This window comes from Sminthopsis crassicaudata, chromosome 3, assembly GCF_048593235.1.
Source record: "Sminthopsis crassicaudata isolate SCR6 chromosome 3, ASM4859323v1, whole genome shotgun sequence".
Lineage (NCBI taxonomy): Eukaryota > Metazoa > Chordata > Mammalia > Dasyuromorphia > Dasyuridae > Sminthopsis > Sminthopsis crassicaudata.
Genome location: NC_133619.1, coordinates 364908557 through 364928434, shown reverse-complemented (window position 1 = coordinate 364928434; position 19878 = coordinate 364908557). Strand labels below are relative to the sequence as shown.

At 39.0% G+C, this 19878-nt stretch overlaps 1 protein-coding gene across 3 annotated transcripts in view; it reads right to left on the bottom strand.

The window, feature by feature from the left end:
* Positions 1-10527: 10527 nt before the first annotated feature.
* LOC141561785 (hereditary hemochromatosis protein homolog) overlaps positions 10528-19878 on the bottom strand; it is a 52824-nt gene continuing 43473 nt past the window's right edge. For 2 of the 3 annotated variants that reach the window (XM_074301817.1, XM_074301816.1), the window contains exons 2-5: positions 15120-15383; positions 14451-14720; positions 13843-14109; positions 10528-13323 (exon numbers count right to left, since the gene is read on the bottom strand). In XM_074301817.1, the coding sequence (XP_074157918.1) occupies positions 13235-13323; positions 13843-14109; positions 14451-14720; positions 15120-15383 (890 nt within the window). In that variant the 3' untranslated portion in view covers positions 10528-13234. The remainder of the gene's footprint in view (positions 13324-13842; positions 14110-14450; positions 14721-15119; positions 15384-19878) is intronic. The other variant, XM_074301818.1, reaches the window with a different exon arrangement.

The following is a 19878-nucleotide window of genomic DNA, read 5'->3' as shown; positions in this document are numbered from 1 at the left end:
ATTCCAGTCTCAGACATCTGACCAGCAGTCAATCATGATTGAACAATTTTCTCATTAATTTTAATATTGAATTTCAAGTCAGATTAAGGGTCATTGTATTGTTGTGACATTGATGTTGTTATTATGCTAGATAATAATTAAAAGGGAAGATTTTTAAATGGACTCATCCAAGATTCTTCTGACTTAAGAACAAAATCATTAGACCTTGATATACTTTTCTTCCAGAAACACATGCCATTTCCTATTTTAAAAATTTACTTTTTCTGAAGATAACTGACATCTTGAATGTAAATGTTTTTGAAAACACTTTAATAGACATCGTACAGCAATTTTGGCATTTTTTTCTTGGAGGGGGAAAAAGAATGAATCATTGGATTAGTTATCACACAGGAAATTACCCAGCAACCTAGATTTTTTAAAAATGCATCAAGAATGGAAGCAAGGTCAGGTAACAGGTTAAATATAAGAGAATGGAAGAATCTTATTAAAATAAAATTTTACAGAATGATAAAACTTTGGATGAACTGAAACTGGTAAAAGGAGCTCAGCTTTAACAAAAAACATTTTTAAAACAGTATTGGGAGAAAAAGAATCAAGAGATGGCATTTTTGCTAGGGGTGGATCACACGACAACCACACAGAAAAGACAGAACTATTCTATTTTCTTTGCCAAGGAGATTCCCTTTGTACAGGAAATATAAGAGAAATGACTCATGGCAGTGGGTCTCCAAGAAAAAGACAGAGTAAGAGAGAAATTAGTCACCCCACCCAAACAAGGTATATTCTCAGTGACCAGAAGAACAGGTGTGATTACTCAGCCCCTGCCAGTGATATTTGAATGATGAAAAACAGCAGAAATGCTACAAGATTGGAGAAGGGAAAATTTTTTTTCCTGATTTTTAAAAAAGGGAAGAGAGTTTACAAATTATAAGCCCCTGCACTTCAGTTCCTAAAGAAATTCTCAAATAGATCATTTAAAAGAAGATTAGCAAATATTTAGAAAAGGAAACAGTGATTTCAAATAACAATATGGCTTCAAGAAGAGATCAAGGCAAGCCAGACTACATTTCCCTTTTTGTTTTCGACAAAATTACTAAAATTAATTAATGAAAGGAACGTTGCAGTATAGTGTACCTAGATATTAATAAAGCCTTTGATAAAACTATCTAATACTATTCTTGTGGAGAAGATGGAGAGATATTTATTAGACAATAATACAATCAAATGGATTCAGAACTGGTTGGAAGGCTGGACTCAGAGCTTCTGCTAATGGTTCATTTCATCATGGGAGCAAGTCTTTAGTGAAGTGTCCCCAAATTTGTGCTTGGCCCTGAGTTAACATACCTATTAAAGCTGTAGATAGATGATCTGGTCTTCAAATTCATAGGTGATAACAAAACTGGGAAGAATTATTCACACACAGGATAACATGATCACCCCTCTAAGTATCATTGAATATTTAGTAAACCTTGACTAGATGTTATATTCAAAAATGGAAATGTAGTAAATTTGCCTGAAAACAGATAATTGCCTACTTAGGAAAAAAATCTATCCAAAAGCTATTTTCTCCTTTCCACAAAATTAAAAAGTTCTAATGGCCCTGAGGCTTATAGACTAATCACAAGCAGCTCTAGGATCAACCATCTGGAGGGTGAAAAGATCTATTACATCATCTAGGCAACCATACCCTCAACCTTCAATGTAAGGGTTAAAAAGCCTCTAAAAGCAAGGAATGCAGTTCAAGGCATGTGGGAGGACCTGAGGGATGGGAGGTTCCAAGTCGCAGGTAAGTCCTACGTGGAGGTGGGGCACAGCCCCAAGAGGCGGTGTCTGATTCCAGGTACCATGCCTCCCTCCTTAGTGATCTCAAAGCCTAGCACACCTTCCTCCTCCTCGAGCCAATCCCATTATGCCAGGTTCCTAGAAGACACAAAATCACAAAATGGATAGGAATCTCATCTAATGTATAATGTATAATCATTTCAAATCATTTCAAATTTTAACACACCAATTAAAATTATTTCAACAAAATATTTTTTCATGTGATATTCTAACTAGATATTTCAAACTGCCAATTGCAAAATCAATCCTTGTCCCATATATGTAAAATCACCTCTTTTCTCCTTTCCTTTGTTTCCTTTTCCTTCAAAACTTTTTAAGATTCACAATAGTTAACAGGTAAATAATTTCACAAAGCTCATAGACATGTTCAAAATAGCTGACAAAATTTTAAAGCATAACTTATAATGTTTAAAAATTACCCAATATATGTTTTGGAAGGTGACATTTTTCATCTAAATTGGGGATGGATTTATGACCTCTTCAAGTAAGTTATCAAGACTTTGTTTTTAGAACAACCTATTGTTAAACAATCAAATCCAATACAGCTTTTTTAAAAATTTTGTCTTTCAATAGTAATGGTTCAATATTTAAACAAATTCCTAAGATCTTATACCCAGAATAAACAGATTTAGCATGCACAAGGCAATAGTAATTATCTCCTACAATTTCAGAATCACAAAAGCACTTTAACAATTAAGCCCCCAAAATTCAATAAACCAATAAGCCAATATCCTTTTTCTCACTTAAGTAAGTTTACAGAAATTCTAATTAAATGTTGCTGATAAGGAGGCTATTCCTTTGCCAGAGTTGTTTTTTTTTTTAAACAATTGATATCAGCTTCTTTTGTTCTCTTACCTCCTCCCAAGCAGAGTTGCAACCTAATTCAGATAAGGTTTTGTTGCCCATTTTTTTTTAAACAGATTTTCAAAAAGACTGCTTTTCTGACAGATTTTAAAAGCAGCCAAGCTTTCTCTGTTTTTTTTTTTTTTTTCAAATTAGTGCAAACAGGTTACAATTAAGACCAATAAGAAGTTAGCATTCACAAGCATTTTGTTTTATGCTAAGCACTTTAGCTATCTTGAAATGACCAATTGCCAAATTCCTTCCTCAATCATTGTTCTTAAAACTTAAAGAACTTCTTAAACCAACACAACAAACAAGTCACAAACAGACCGCACAGATACAACATTTAACAAGGGGCAAATTCCTGATATTTCAGGAGTGCTACGGGGGAGATTTCAGGTCAACTATCTCTCCTTCGAAGAAGCCTAAATTGAGCCTTTTCAAAGATTAATTAGGCTTCCAAACTCCAGTGTAGAACTGGAGGGATCAGACCAGATGCATCTGTAAAGGGCTAGAACTGAGCAATGCACTTGGATAATGACAGTGAGACTGCCAATTGGACAGTTCCCTATTAACTTGTTTGAAGGTTGACCCTCCCCAGCTGTTCTGTGCTGACTTGATTGGTGGGACAAAGAGGGGGGAGTGACATGTGTGGGAGGAGTATGAGGAGGAAGAGGAAGTGAGACACAGAAGCTGACTCAGTCTCTCTGGGCTTTTGAGGGAGGAAGGTGTGGGTGAGGTAGCTAGGCCTAACCCTCTGACCTTGACTGTAAAAGATCAAGAATAAAGACATTTAGTGACCCTGACTCCAGCTGATTTCTGGGAAGACAGAGTTCCAGCATGCATCCTCTGCTTTCACAGAGTGTGCCGACATGTAATTTCTGCCTTTTACACAAAAAGATACCCAGAACCAAATTGTGCCTAATGGCACCCAGATTTGTGTCCAAAGGCACCCAGACCAAGTTGTGCTTAAAAGAAGCACTCAGATTTGTGCCTAAAAGTACTCAGACCCAAGTTATGTTTTAAAAGCATCCATATGTGTGCCCCAAAGCACCAAAACCAGATATTGCCACCTGATGTTCCATTGGCATTTCACAAAGTTGCATAGCTCATCAACCCAACTTTTTCTGGGTTCTCAGATTTTCTAACAAACCAGACAGAAAAGTTACCCAGCAGTGGTTTCAAACCAGGTTCTCCACATAGGTCAAATAGAGCTTTGTCCCCCGTAAGTGCTTGCTGTGGCTGGAATTGGCTCCCCAGAGACCAACTTCCTAAAAAAGAATCCCAGAACCAGCCACACAAGGCTCCCCGCCAAGACATGCTGTTTTCCAATCTCTAATCTTGCTCTCAGATCTCATATCTCATGGGAGAATCCAAATGCAATGCCAGAGAAACTGAGGCAAGACAGAGATTGATTTTTAATATTTTAATTGTGGAGAATTTAGACTAGCTAAAACCAGCTAGCTGCATGAGACCCTTGTCTCAAAGCATCCAGCAGTGAGTGATTAATTCAGGACTTTTATAGCTAAGGGTAACAAAGGCAGGAAGGCAGAGGATACTGGGTGAATGGACAAACCATAGTTCCAGGAAAGTATCATATTTAGTCCTGACAGGATGAAGATAAGAGGCCAGGACATAATGAGGTGAGGGGCAGTACTCAAAAGAAGGGGGAATTATCCCAGTAGGCATTTGAGATAAGCCACTTGGAGTTTTATGTCTCACTGGTATTTCAGAGCCTCTTTCTCCATTCCTAAAGAACAAAGAAGTGAAGCATAATTTATTCAGAGCATAATAATTCAGGAAAACTGAGGCATAACTAAGAATGCCAAGTTCAGCTGTGCTGCTGAGATACTGACCTGCGCTAAAAGTAAACAGCACACACTTGGTGAGGACAGAACTGCAAGGCAGGGAGGGAAAGGCAGTCATTTACAGGAGAGTAGAGTTCTTGGTTTTAAGTTCCTGCTGAGAGGAAAGAGATGGAGGAAGACCTAAAACTAAAGGCACCATTCCCCCACCCCCACTCCACTCCAGGACTAGAGGTTGATGGGGGCGATAGCCCCTTTAAGATTCCATTCCTGATTTTCAACTTCCTTTGGGACTGATCTTTGATTTTCAAGATCTGGTCCAGCCAGTTTGGGCTGTACCCAGCCCCCACCAGATCTGGGCTGGCTTGGGTTTTCAGCCCCCATTCTAATGATCTGCTCAGGCAGCCTAACCCCCACTTGGTGGATTCTGGTTATGGAGGAATCAATCTGGGCTCCACCCATATGCCCCTTCAAGCAGATAAAAACAGCCAAGGTGGAATCATCCCTTGGTGGACAGTTGAAAGATGCCAGCAACTATGGTTTGCATCACAAACTCTCTGTCCCGCCACTTTCGGTGTATATCTTCCTCTATCTAATGCCTTTCACTAACCAGACTTTAACCTTCCAAACTCTACAATAAACCTCTTTTTATCACTCTAGGTTTTCAGGCCTGTAAATTCATTTGCAGGGGACTCTCACTACCACCAGACCTGATTTAACTTTGTATCCTTGCTCCGAATCCTAAGGGGTTGCAGGGGAGCTCCGTGTACCCCAATCCTGCCACTAGACCTCAATTAATTTTAATCCTATTGAGGTATATACCTCATCATTAGGTATTTACCTCATCATTTGGTACCCTGTTACCTCATCAAGGTGATTACAGTAATTTTTTTTTTTAAATGAGACGACAAAGGAAATAGAACCAACTATAGAAAGTTACTATAGGAATAGAAAAGATGGAGAGTTCAGAGGAGGATATTGAAATGAAAAAAAAGCTTCCTCTATCCCACAGAGTATTGTTAAATAACTACTTGATCCAATAAGAATTTCACAGGATTTATCAATAGCTACAATAAAAAATCCCAGGTCCTGAAATACTATATATTGACAATCAAAGAAACTAGGGTTGCAACCAAAAATATTATATTCAGGAAATTAGGTATAATATTGAATGAGGGTAAGGACCTTCAACAAGCTGTCAGATTTTTCAGGATTTTGTCTTTTAAAAAACTGAATTCAATAGAAATTTTAACATATTAGAGCTAACATCAAAGACTAATTTCCAAGGACTCAATGAGGACAAATTGCTTATGTTTTATATGGAAATTTAAACCATATGTCTAAGATTGACATTAGTAACTGGGTAGTCCAAAGGAAAGACTGGGGTAGGGCTGAGTATGATATGACTCTAAAAAAGCAAAACAATCTAGGAAAAGGTAAAAATAGTAATTATGTTATAGGAATAAGGTGTAATAGCAACAATCAACATAGAAGAATTATATGGGGGAAGAGGACTAGTAATACTGGAAAACTTGCTTGCATTGGAAATGAGTTAAAGAGGAGCAATACATACGTAGATTTAGATATGTGTGTTTACACACATACACACACACACACATAAGGGTATAGTGCCCTCCAAAACCTATTAATAAAGAAGGAAGGAATAGCATGAAGTGGAATATAGAAGGGTGTACAAAACAACAGGAGTGAAATAAGGCATGTAGATTAATGGAAAAGGAATAAAAAGGGAAGAAAAGGGTAACAGGATAAAGAGGGATACAGAAGGGTGTTCAGATTAATAGATTGGGATAAGGTGAATAAATTAATAGGAATGGGATAAAAAGATAAGGGAAGCTTGGGGAGAAAAGATAAAGGAGGTATCCATAGGGGCAGGGTAGAGTGTCAAGGAAGTTAACAGGTAGAAACATTGTAGAAGAGTTAACAGGAATAGGAAATGAGAAATATAAACATAGTAATAATGATCAGCAGTAAAATTTGTAAGAAAAAGAAGTAGGTAATCATTGATCTCAAAGTTAAACTGGAAAAAGATTTAATCAAGAGAGAAATCTACCATATATGTCACCCATATAAAAACTATTTTAAATGTGTATGTGTGTGTGTGGTAAATTTACCTAATCTGCAAAATTACATAATGTGGAGCTATTGAAGACAGTGAATGACAAAACAGGCTTCAAAAGTGGAAACAGAGGCAGATTTTAATAGTTAATTTTTTCTACTTTTAAAAAACATTTATTTAAACTAAATACAAAATAATAAAAAATAAAATAGAAAAAGAAATCTAGAAAAGGAAAATATATTTCCATGGGTCCAGCAAAATATCAGGGAGGATTCAAAATATGTAGCAATTAGTTTTTACTTCAAGAAAGTATATATAATAATAGAAGATGTATTCAATACTGTCCATCGTTTTGTTGCTCCTTTTTAGGTTTTCTTTAGTTCTCTGTAGTTGCTTTTTCTTTTATTCTTTTTTCCCCACAATTCCACCAACTCCACTGCTCTCTCTCTCCCCTACCAACTACTCTCACATCCACTCAACCCTGAGAGTGAAGGTTTCCTATATGAAGTAGAATTAATCATGATTATTATCAGTTGAGAAGAGAGAAAGTGTTTTATGTTTAGACCAAAGATCTCTACCCAAATCACTTATATCTCAAGACCCTGTCCTCTGTTCACCAACCTCCAGCCAATACCCCAGCCAGAAGGAGAAGCCACTACCAAATCCTGCCCTTCTTTGTCGCACCATCTAGCTCTACTCAGCAGCTGCCTCCTTCTACGACTCGCACTCTCTGCTGCTCTCATTTGCCAGGCCCCCAAGTCCCTAAACCATATCACCTCCCTAATCTCCTCTTCAAATGACTATAACTTTGTATTCTCTACCTTGGTGGGTATATGTGTTTATTAGATTCACACCGTATGTCTCTCCCAGTAGATTGTAAGCTAATTTGTAAACAAGTTTTAAAAATTTTTTGGATTTATATCCCTCAACACCTAATACCTCTGCTGCTTGTGGAATGACTGATGGTGAATCTAACTTCTCAAATCTGAAAATCTAGGTAAGGCTTTGAGATGGCATAGCTAGCATTTACAATGTTTTAAGTTTGCCTAAGCACTTTGCAAATATTTCATTTTTTCCTCACAATGACCCTTTGGTGCTATTATCTCCATTTTATACATGGGGAAACCAAGGAAGATAGAGATTAAGTGATTTGCCTAAGGTCACACAGCCACTAATTGTGTGAGCAGGATCTTAAACTCAGGTCCTCTTTCTCCAGGTCTAGCACTCTATACACTGTGCCAGCTAGTTGAGGAGGGAAAGCATCCATCACCAACCAACATTTAGTAAGCGCTACCATAGATCAGGCGCTGTGCGAAGCTGTGCATAAAGCAGCTTTGTAACATCCTGCTCAAATGCCTTCACTGTCTCACTCAGCATCACCCCCCGCAGTCTAGTACTCCCGCACAGAAAAGTGTTCACCACAGCTGTGCCGCTACCACTGCTCCCCTGGGGGAAGAAGTGAAGTTCCACGTGCATCCACCGACACCTACAACAGCTTTCTTCCCCAAGATCCCGGGTCAGCAAGCGCAGCTTAGTCCAACAAATCCGGCCGCTAGACTCAATTGAAGGCACTCTTTAAAGAGTCTCAGTTTCTCCACTTAGCTAAGAGTTGTAGCTGAACTTGGGCCAGTCCTCAGTACCTGCAGCCACTAGCCGGGGCCCGGGCCCGAGCGGGAACCCGAGCTCCACCCAAGTCTCACGTCCCCTCCAACCTTCTAACATATTACGTACGCCTCCGCGAGGGGAAAGAAAGAATGGAGCGGAAAGACAAGAGAATAATTCAGCAAAAGATGTGTGGGAGTGGAAGGGCGGGGAGGGGGGGGAAGGGGAGGGCGTATGGGGGAGGGGAAGAAGAGGGAGGAGGGAAGTGTGATGTGAAAGAAAACAAAAAACGGTAAAAGCAGATGAAATTGGGGGAAGAAGATGTTAGAAAGAGGGTGAAAGTGCAAGTCGCCTCTTTCCAATAGTTTCCAAACTAGCAAGAGACTGGACGAGATTCGAGGGGCAGAGATGCGAGGGGAAGGGTTGGGGTGAGGGAACTTCGCAAATGCCAAAAAGGACGGATCTGGACGGAGACTGGGGCTGGGGTAGGGGGCGACGGGGAGAGGGAAAGGTACCAAGGAAAGAAAACTCGTAATTAAACTTAGTATTAGCACTGGAAAGAGGGACCCGGACGGATAGACTCACTCATGCGCGTGGGACCACAGGAAGAATTTATAGGCGAAAGGACTAAACAAGTCTGAATCGAATACGGGCCGACCTGATTACATCCTAAAGACAGGTGGGAAATGGAGGCGGATGCGGGAAAGGGGGGCAGCTGGGGTGTAGGAATAGACCCGGGAATGGGGTCCGAAGTCTAAACCCGGACGGAGAGGAAGGGATCGCGGGCATACTCACGGGCATTAGCCAAAGACCGCAGGATGAAGAGAACTAGAAGGCTGTACGACGGGTTTTTGTTTTATTTTTCTGGTGCCATCTTTTCTTGGCCCCAAACTACACAGACTTGCTGTGAAATTATCTGATTTGCTTTGAAGAGAACGCAAGAACTCACTGATGGCTGTCTTGTGGACTGTCTGACAAAAACCTGAAAACCTTCGCCCCGTGCGAAATGTAATTTTGCCCAATCAAAAACCAGAACTACGGGAGGGCGGGCAGAAAACTTAAATTGGGCGTGATAGCTAGGAAGGGTATCCCTGGGAGGGTGGATAGACCACAGATTCTTAAGTCTTTAATACTTAACTAGCTGTGTGAGCCTGGTCAAGTCGATTAACTCCGATTGCCTAACGAAAACAGTAACAAACAAACAAACAAACAAAAAAACCTATGATGGAGATATCTAATTTGGGATCATATTATGAACCTCTCATCCTCTTATCTGTAAGGGGGAAGAGGGATCCTAGTTCTGATAGATTAACTGGAGACTTATCATACTTTTAAAAAACAGAGCCCATACTTCACAAATTTTTCTCAAAAGTTGAGAAAAAAAGCACTTAGACTTCTTTAATCTTTAATGACACAAATATAGTCCCAATGCATAAACTCAGGAAAGATAAAGTAGTTTAGAAAACTAAAAAGCCAAATATTAGTGAAATTAGCTAAAAAAAATTAAAACAAAATTGTAAAACAAGAAATCATACATAATGACCAAGTAGTATTTATACCAGGCATGCAGAAATGATTCAACATTGGGACAGGAGTGTAATCAACTATATTAAAAAACAAAACATCCAAAATCACATGATCATCTATATTTTTCACATAGAAAAACACTTGAATCAGGGAAAGTATAGGTATAAAGGCATAAAGGCACCTTTTAAAAAATATTATAAAAAGCAGCTATCTTAAATCCAGAAGCAAACACCATTTGCAGTAGGGACAATATTTGAATCTTTTTCCGTAAATACAGGAATGAAGCAATAAACTCTTCTCTCCCCTGTATTTTTTTTTTGATAGTTTTTGTTACAGAAATGCCAGGAACAAGAAGACACGGGAAACGAATTAAATGCATCAAGACGGGTAAAAGGGGGGTAAAAAAAATAAAGGTAAAACCCTTATTTACTGATGATATGATTGTTTCCTAGGAAAATTCTAAGGAATCCATAGATACTAAGTCAATAGTTATAGCTACAAAATAAATCATCAAAATTCAGTAACATTTCTACATAAAAATGAAAAAGAAGCAATAATAAAAGAGGGAGTCCCATTTCAAATATTATAAAATGTATAACATCTATCAAGCACACAGAAGATTTGTTAATTGATAAACATTTATTAAAAAATTACCAGGTATCTGTCACTGTGGGAAATGCCTGAGATATGAAAACATTAAAAGCAGTCTTGGCATTTTAATAAACTAATATCACATAGATAGAAAGAAGGAAACAGCATGTAAGAAATAAGTAACAAATACACTGAGAAAAGACATGAATTATAGAGTAATGGTTCTTAGAGGAGACACTGATCTGATCAAATGATTCCAAAGCAGAAAGTAATTGAAGACTTACAATATGGAAGATCTCTGTTTGGGAGGGGTGGTGGGAAAATGAAGTTCCTACTGTCACAAAATGTTACATATTAAATGCTTAAGACATCAGTATAATTTAACATTGTAAAAGAAATGCTAGCTATAGCAATAAAATAAGACAAGGTGTAGGCAACGATGAGACAAAACTATCATTTTGCAAACACTAAGATAGTATACTTGGAGAATTCTAAAGAACCAACTGAAAAACAGCTGAAACAATAATTTTTTTTATTAATTTCATAATTATAACATTTTTTGACAGTACATATGCATAGGTAATTTTTTACATTATCCCTTGTACTCCCTTCTGTTCCGAATTTTTCCCCTCCTTCCCTCCACCCCCTCCCCTAGATGGCAGGCTTTCCCATACATATTAAATATGTTATAGTATATCCTAGGTACAATATAATTAATAAATGACCTTAGGTCTTTTCAATAATGAGGTGATTTAGACCAATTTCAATGAACTTGTGATGGAGAGAACCATCTGCACCCAGAAAAAGGATTATGGAGATTGAATCTAAATCAACAACATGCTTTGTTAACATTTTTTTTCTCATGGTTTTTCCCCCTTTGTTCTGATTTTTCTCTCCCAACATGATTCATAAGAAAATGTGTATTTAAAAACTTAATAGACACATATAAGAAGGGGGGAGGAAAGATGGATTGAAAAGAGGAAAGAACTGAGACAGAAGCAGAAAGACCTACCAGCAGGGCACTGCCATAAATCAGGCATAAGGTAGTGAATGGTGGAAGTGTCAGCATAAAAGAGGAGGTGTATAGAAAGGATGTTGCAAAGATCAAATCAATAGGACCTTAGCAACAGGTTAAAGGTTAGAACAGAGAGTCAGGGGTTAAAGATAGCAAGGAATCCAGTACGACTCTTAGATTGTGAGTAGGAGGGGCTGAGAAGATGATGTTGATCTAGAAACAGTAGAATGAGGTGGCATTTAGGGAAGGGAAGATGAGTTCTGCTTTGGATGTACTAATGCAAGGAGTCCACTGGATTTTTCCCAGAAGAGGGGGACATGTATACATGGACAACTAGAATGACTGAAGAACACTCATGAATGTAATCACAGACTCCAAAGGAATCCTATCAATCCCTTTGGTCTTATTTGACCTTGTCTAAATTGGGGCATTTCTTTTTTTTTCTTTTTTTTTGCCAAGGTAATCATCTCCAGGTTCTATTCAAAGAAACTACACCTAAATAATACATACAATAGGTATATCCCAGAATAAAATATTGCTCAACAGGTTGTATCAGTGAATACAGGTTTAGATTACATATAAGATGTATATGTATATAGAAATACATGCATAGCCATGAACAAAATAAAAGAGCAGTAAAACAGTGACAATATCAATAAACTTGTGTAATAACATCACAAGTAAACTCAATAAAGGTAAAGTGAAGTATATTCTTCAAGCAAAATCAGTTCATTAACAATGAAACATGTAATTTAACAAATCAGATCAGAAGCAAGTTACTCAATAAGGTCAGTAACCACAATGGGGAGGTATCTTCTTTATTGACACACAGGAAAAGAGGAGGATCTTGGAAGTTGTGGAACAAGTATAATTAGCAATACAACTATCTTACTATAATAGGAGAAGTGAGCTGACATTCAAATGAGGCTAATCCTGCCCTTTCCTTGGCACTTAAGGAACATGGCCTGAGAAACCATGCAAAATGGGATATGTTAAATGATAAAGAATCAATTTAATTTCTCCAATAACAAATATGTAGCAGTTTATGTATAAATAAAGAGGTAAGACATTTATTAATACTTAGGATGTTACTACTTCACCTTTTGTCCTTCCCTCCCCATGGTTTCTCTTAGACCTTTTCCAAGCCATTAGACTAGTGCATTTCTAAGAGGCCCCTTTTGTCTAGCTCAGGATAAAATTATGATCCCATTTCATCTGGGGCCAACTCCAGTCTTCTTCATTTATCTGGCCAGTAGACCCTCTGTCTCTGGAGAAGAAAGTGAGATGTGTGACCTTGCACATCCCTCCCTCACTTCAATCCCATTTGTGGGCATTTCATGGCATCACCAACCTGCTGTCATGGTCCTCTTCAAAGGATGAACAATAATAAAATTATATAACCCTAAAAATATTTTTTAATTTTTTTCTTAAAACAATTTTATTTTTTTAATTAAAGATTCTTATTTTCAAAATATATACATGGTCAATTTTCAACATTTATCCTTACAAAATCTTATGTTCTTATTTTTCCCTCCATTACCCCTACCTCCTCCCTTAGACAGAAAGTGATCCAATATATGTTAAACATGTGCAATTCTTCTATACATATTTTTACAAATGTCATACAGTATAAGAAAAATCAGATCAAAAAGGGAAAAATGAGAAAAAAAACAAAATTGAAGCAAACTACAACAGAAAGAGTGAAAATGCTATGTTGTGATGCAACCTTGATGGTCTCTTCAGAAATTGGCCTGAATCATCTCATTTTTCAAGATATTCATCAAAATTGATCACTGTATATTCTAGTTGTTGCCATGTATAACGATCTCCTGGTTCTGCTCATTTCACTTAGCATCAGTTCATATAAGTCTCTCCAGGCCTTTCTGAAATCATTTTGATGGTCATTGCTTATACAACAATAATATTCCATTATCAGATCATAATTTCATATATCATGTACAGCAGCAACAAAAACATAGGAGGAGGAATCCCATATCTTCGGTTTGCTTCTGAAACAGGACCTGGAAGACATTCTTGATGAGAGATCACATTTCTATAAATTTTAAGGTGGGCAAAGCATTTTCCTCACCACCAGCCTGAGAGGTGGGTCATTTCCCTGTTTTATACAAGTGGGAACTGAGACTGAGGAAGTTCAAGAGCGTTGACTGTAGATTTAAAAAATGGTAAGTTGCAGATCTAGGCCTCTATGATAAGTCTTTTCTGAATTTCTAATAGAGATTTTATAGTATATCACCCTTTTGGATCCCATAAGACTGAGTGAACTATTACTCCCATGAGGACATTGAAGGGAGAATCTTGTAGCTCTATCAGGACACTAAGAAAGCCTTTCATGCCCTTTTACAGTGGGGAAGCAAATAAGAGTTCCCTTAGACTCATGTACTGTTAAAAATAGAAACAAACTAGAGATAATTGGTTCTAATCCCTTCATTGAATTTATGAGGAAACTGAGTCTGAATCTCCCACAAGAATTCTAGTTCCACTCCCAGCTGTCTCTTTATTATGACTGTTTTACTACTTACCCAAGTATATAGAGATGCTTTGGTTCCTTCCGTGATGTTCCACATAGCAAGTATAATTTGACTTTTCAAAGTAGACAGGCATAGACACCCAGGTTTGGTAGGTACCATCTCCACTAGGTTGAATGATACCTTCTTCCTGGTCCCTTTGGCTCAGTGCAGAGCCATTCCCATACCAGGTTATCTTGATGTCCCGAGGGAAAAAGTTGTAAACTCCACACTTCAGCTGTTTTGTGTCCTTGCTTTGAGTCAGATTCAGTGAAGGGAACACTGTGGGGAAGAGACCAAAATGAAGAAAGAGGTGAAGGTACAGCCTCTTTCCTACTGAAGGACACAGAGAGCCCTACCCCCACCATTAACAACAAAGTCTAATCCAGTTTCCAAGTATCCAGGCTCCCCATCAAACAAAAGTTTGTGTGTTATACCCATTCTGGTCCTTGTTTTACACAAGTGGGAACTGAGACTGAGAAGTTTAACCCCAGCAACAAACAAAGGTAGGACTGATTTCTTATCCTATATACAGGATGAGAAAAAAGCAGGCAGGAGAAAAGGGATGGAGGGAGTGGTTTTCAAGAGTGGTGGGGGTGAGGGACACTATCTCAGGTCATTACCTCCTTTTTCCTCGTTCCAAACTTTCAGGTACTTCCTTAGTTTCTCACCATAATCTCCGACCAACTTTGCTTTTTGTCTCCTTGTTTCCACTGGGTGTGCCTCAAAGGCATTCTTCAGACTGCTAGCAGCAGGGTGGACTGCCTCCCAGGTGACAGTCTCTGGGTGGAAGATAAGGAAGTCCTCTCCATCATAACCAAATCTCAAAAATCCTCTGATGCTCCCATCTTCATAGAGTTCACAGCCGAATATTTCCTGGAAGGTGTGAGAATCTGCCCCAGACCCCAACCCCATGCTGGTCATGGTTCTGTTCTCCCTTTTTACTGAATTATAAGAATCGTTTCCTAGGTCCCTTCCAGTCCTCCCCGCAGTAGATCCCCAGATTCCACACACTCTCTTACAAAGGAAGAGGAAAATATGAGCACCTCTCCCCAGTCTTCTAGGATCTAAGATTTAGAACTTGAAGGGATCTCCCTAAATATACAATAATGAGACTGAGGCCCAGGAAGGTTAAATTACTTGCCTGGGGTGATACAAGTAGTAAGGGACAAAGCTGGAGATTCAAAACTTGGTCTTTTAACTCCCAATACAGCAGCCTCCCACTATACCCCAGTTTCTAGGTAGAGTGAATCCCACACTCATCTAGCCCTTGTTCTAAGCCCAAAATTTACCTGTGTTTTGGTTGCTCTGCTCCGTAGCTTTTTCCAGAATAAAACTGAAATCATTTATAATCTCTTTCAGATTCCTGTTCTCTGTCTCCCAAGGGACTGTGTCCATAATCCTATCCAACCAAGTTCCTCGAGGCTCAAGCATCTGGCTTTTACTATCATAATAAAGGAATAATTCATCATTTAGGTAGACAAGGACTGAAAATAAGTGGGGTTCTCCATCCAAATTGACGGGGCCAAATATATTGTATTGAAGAACATGAGATTCTGAAAGAGAAAGAAAAGAGCAGAGTAGGAATAAATGCCTCATTAAGAGACAAAAATCTCTCTTCCTATTCTCTTCCATCTGCTCTATCCAAGAAAATGTCTTCAGCAAACTGACTTGTAGTTTCCCCTCTTCCACCTTAGATCCTTTATCCAGTTATGCATGCTTCTGAATCTGACCTCTTTCCCATTAGGTCTGGACTCCCAATTGCAATGACTCCTCCCTTTCTATGAAAAAGGACACACACCAAACTGGAAGAACTTGCACCCCTCTCCTCCTCTCTCAACTACAAGAACACCACTGAAAATTCTGAATAAAGATTTAGGAATAGTCTCTCAACCTTTATCACTGATTCAGTACCCTCTCTGGTAATACTGCACATTCAACATTATCATCCTCTCTAATAGTAGGAATGTTCCAGAACTCTCTGCTTTTCTTCAGGCACTAGGACATGGGAAACTAAAATCTGTTCCAATAGATTAATTTGCCACATTCCTATTGATAATTCAGATGTCAATTTCTTTACCCATTTCCTCAGTCCAAAACTTCAGCTCTCTACTTAGAAATATCAAAAACTCTATATCACATATGAAAGTTCAAATGAACATCATAATTACAATTCCTTATATTTCCATAATACTTCTCAGGTTTCCTTACAAATTCCTTGCATTTTTCACTAAAATATAATTCTCCCCTTTTACAGATGAAGAAACTAGACCTCCCTGTATATCATCTTGCATAATATAGGTGACATTATTATTTTTGAGAAATCTTGATCCTTGTTATTATGTCTGTGTATATTTCTCATTTCCTATTCCTACTAACTCTTCTACTTTACTTATACTTGTTAACTTGCCTTCTCTGTCACCCCACAAGTATTACCCACCATCACCCCTTACTACCCCTGCCATGGATATTTCCCTTACATTATCCCCCCACCTTTTTCCTCTCTCTTTATTCCCTTACTATCAAATTTATATAACTTATCCCACTCCCATTAATCTAAACCCCCTTCCATACTCCATTTTTTTCCTATGCTTTTACCCTACCTCTATCTCTTTTCCATCAATCTACATGCCTTGTCCCACTCTTTCTATACACCACCTTATTCTATTCCCTCCCCCATTTTCTCTTTATAGATTTTGGAGGGTGCCATATCTTTCTGTGTGTGTGTGTGTGTGTTTGTGTAAAATGTATTTGTGTATTGTTCCTCTTTAACCCATTCCCAATGCAAGAAGGTTTTTGGGTCTTCTGGCTCTCTTCCCCCATCTCTATTAGATGGGATTCTGTGTTGATTCTGAAGTGGAAGGACACCCCTCTGGACCGTGAGAAGCATAATCATGAAACTCTGTAATTAGAAGTTTATTCCTAGCTCTTCACACACTAATGTGGACGACATTTTTACATCCCCAGATGTACTGCCCTAAAAAACCTAAGACCATGACAACTTGATAAACATAAAGAAATACTGTCTTATTTATTGCCTGTCTGGGAATGGCACCCTTAATGTGATAATCTTTGTCTCCTATCTAGGATGAAATAAAAATAAATAAAAACATATACATAATTAAATATACACATATATCTAAAGCGTATAATGTAGATTTCTCTCTTGATTAAATCTTTTTAAAGTCTGACTCTGATTGAGATCAATGATTACCACCCCTACTTTTTTTCCTAACAAATTCTACTCCTGATCATTGTTATGTTTGTGTATATTTCTCATTTCCTATTCCTACTAACTCTTCTACTTTACATCTACCCGTTTACTTCCTTGTCACCCCACCACCACTAATTACCACTATCCCTGCCATGGATACCTCCCTTATATTCTTCCCTTATCTTCCCTCTGTCATTATCCTTTTCTTATTATCTCACTCCCATTAGTATAAATACCCTTCCATACTCCACTTTTTCTTATGCTTTTTTCCTACCTCTTTATCCTTTTCCCATTGATCTACATCCCTTGTGCCACTCCTGTTGATCTACACACCCTTCCACATCCCACCTTATTCTTTTCCCTTATTTCTTTATAGATTTGGGAGGGTGCTCTGTGTATGTGTGTATAAAATGTATGTATATATTGTTTCTCTTTAACCCATTGGCAATGCAAGGAGTTTTCAGGACTTCTGGTCCTTTCCCCCCATCTAATTCTGTGTTGATTCTTGCTATCACACTTTATTCCTATAACATAATTACTAGTTTACCTTTACCATTGCTTTTCAATGTCACATCATACCCAACCCTAACCCAATCTTTCTTTTGGACTACCTAATTACTAATGTCAATCTTAAATGTATATTTTATAAATTTCCCCATATAATATAGAAACTATTTGAACTTATTGAGTCCTTTGAAATTAGTCTTTGATGTTGGTTCTTATATGTTAAATTTTCTATTGAGTTCAGTTTTGTTTGAGACAAAATCCTGAAAACTTGATAGCTGGTTGAATTTGCTCCCCCCCCCCCATTCAATATTATACTTGCTTTTGCTGGATATAATGTTTTTGGCTGCAACACTAGTTTTTTTTTTTTTTTTATTGTCTATATATAGTATTCCAAGACCTGCAGTCTTTCATTGCATGGATCTGAGGGTTTAGAAGGCTACATCCTTCAACTCCCTTCCTGAGAGTGTTCTATCCACCTCACCACTAGCTACCCTAACATATACTGGGCACCTAATAAATATTTAATGATTTAACTGATCTCTACCCAACATCATGGGAGCTCCACTGCTCTCTCTCTCTCTCCTACCAACCACTCTCACATCCACTCAACCCTGAGAGTGAAGGTTTCCTGTATGAAGTAGAATTAATCATGATTATTATCAGTTGAGAAGAGAGGAAGTGTTTAATGTTTAGACCAAAGATCTCTACCCAAATCACTTATATCTCAAGACCCTGTCCTCTGTTCACCAACCTCCAGCCAATACCCCAGCCAGAAGGAGAAGCCACTACCAAATCCTGCCCTTCTTTGTCGCACCATCTAGCTCTACTCAGCAGCTGCCTCCTTCTACGACTCGCACTCTCTGCTGCTCTCATTTGCCAGGCCCCCAAGTCCCTAAACCATATCACCTCCCTAATCTCCTCTTCAAATGACTATAACTTTGTATTCTCTACCTTGGTGGGTATATGTGTTTATTAGATTCACACCGTATGTCTCTCCCAGTAGATTGTAAGCTAATTTGTAAACAAGTTTTAAAAATTTTTTGGATTTATATCCCTCAACACCTAATACCTCTGCTGCTTGTGGAATGACTGATGGTGAATCTAACTTCTCAAATCTGAAAATCTAGGTAAGGCTTTGAGATGGCATAGCTAGCATTTACAATGTTTTAAGTTTGCCTAAGCACTTTGCAAATATTTCATTTTTTCCTCACAATGACCCTTTGGTGCTATTATCTCCATTTTATACATGGGGAAACCAAGGAAGATAGAGATTAAGTGATTTGCCTAAGGTCACACAGCCACTAATTGTGTGAGCAGGATCTTAAACTCAGGTCCTCTTTCTCCAGGTCTAGCACTCTATACACTGTGCCAGCTAGTTGAGGAGGGAAAGCATCCATCACCAACCAACATTTAGTAAGCGCTACCATAGATCAGGCGCTGTGCGAAGCTGTGCATAAAGCAGCTTTGTAACATCCTGCTCAAATGCCTTCACTGTCTCACTCAGCATCACCCCCCGCAGTCTAGTACTCCCGCACAGAAAAGTGTTCACCACAGCTGTGCCGCTACCACTGCTCCCCTGGGGGAAGAAGTGAAGTTCCACGTGCATCCACCGACACCTACAACAGCTTTCTTCCCCAAGATCCCGGGTCAGCAAGCGCAGCTTAGTCCAACAAATCCGGCCGCTAGACTCAATTGAAGGCACTCTTTAAAGAGTCTCAGTTTCTCCACTTAGCTAAGAGTTGTAGCTGAACTTGGGCCAGTCCTCAGTACCTGCAGCCACTAGCCGGGGCCCGGGCCCGAGCGGGAACCCGAGCTCCACCCAAGTCTCACGTCCCCTCCAACCTTCTAACATATTACGTACGCCTCCGCGAGGGGAAAGAAAGAATGGAGCGGAAAGACAAGAGAATAATTCAGCAAAAGATGTGTGGGAGTGGAAGGGCGGGGAGGGGGGGGAAGGGGAGGGCGTATGGGGGAGGGGAAGAAGAGGGAGGAGGGAAGTGTGATGTGAAAGAAAACAAAAAACGGTAAAAGCAGATGAAATTGGGGGAAGAAGATGTTAGAAAGAGGGTGAAAGTGCAAGTCGCCTCTTTCCAATAGTTTCCAAACTAGCAAGAGACTGGACGAGATTCGAGGGGCAGAGATGCGAGGGGAAGGGTTGGGGTGAGGGAACTTCGCAAATGCCAAAAAGGACGGATCTGGACGGAGACTGGGGCTGGGGTAGGGGGCGACGGGGAGAGGGAAAGGTACCAAGGAAAGAAAACTCGTAATTAAACTTAGTATTAGCACTGGAAAGAGGGACCCGGACGGATAGACTCACTCATGCGCGTGGG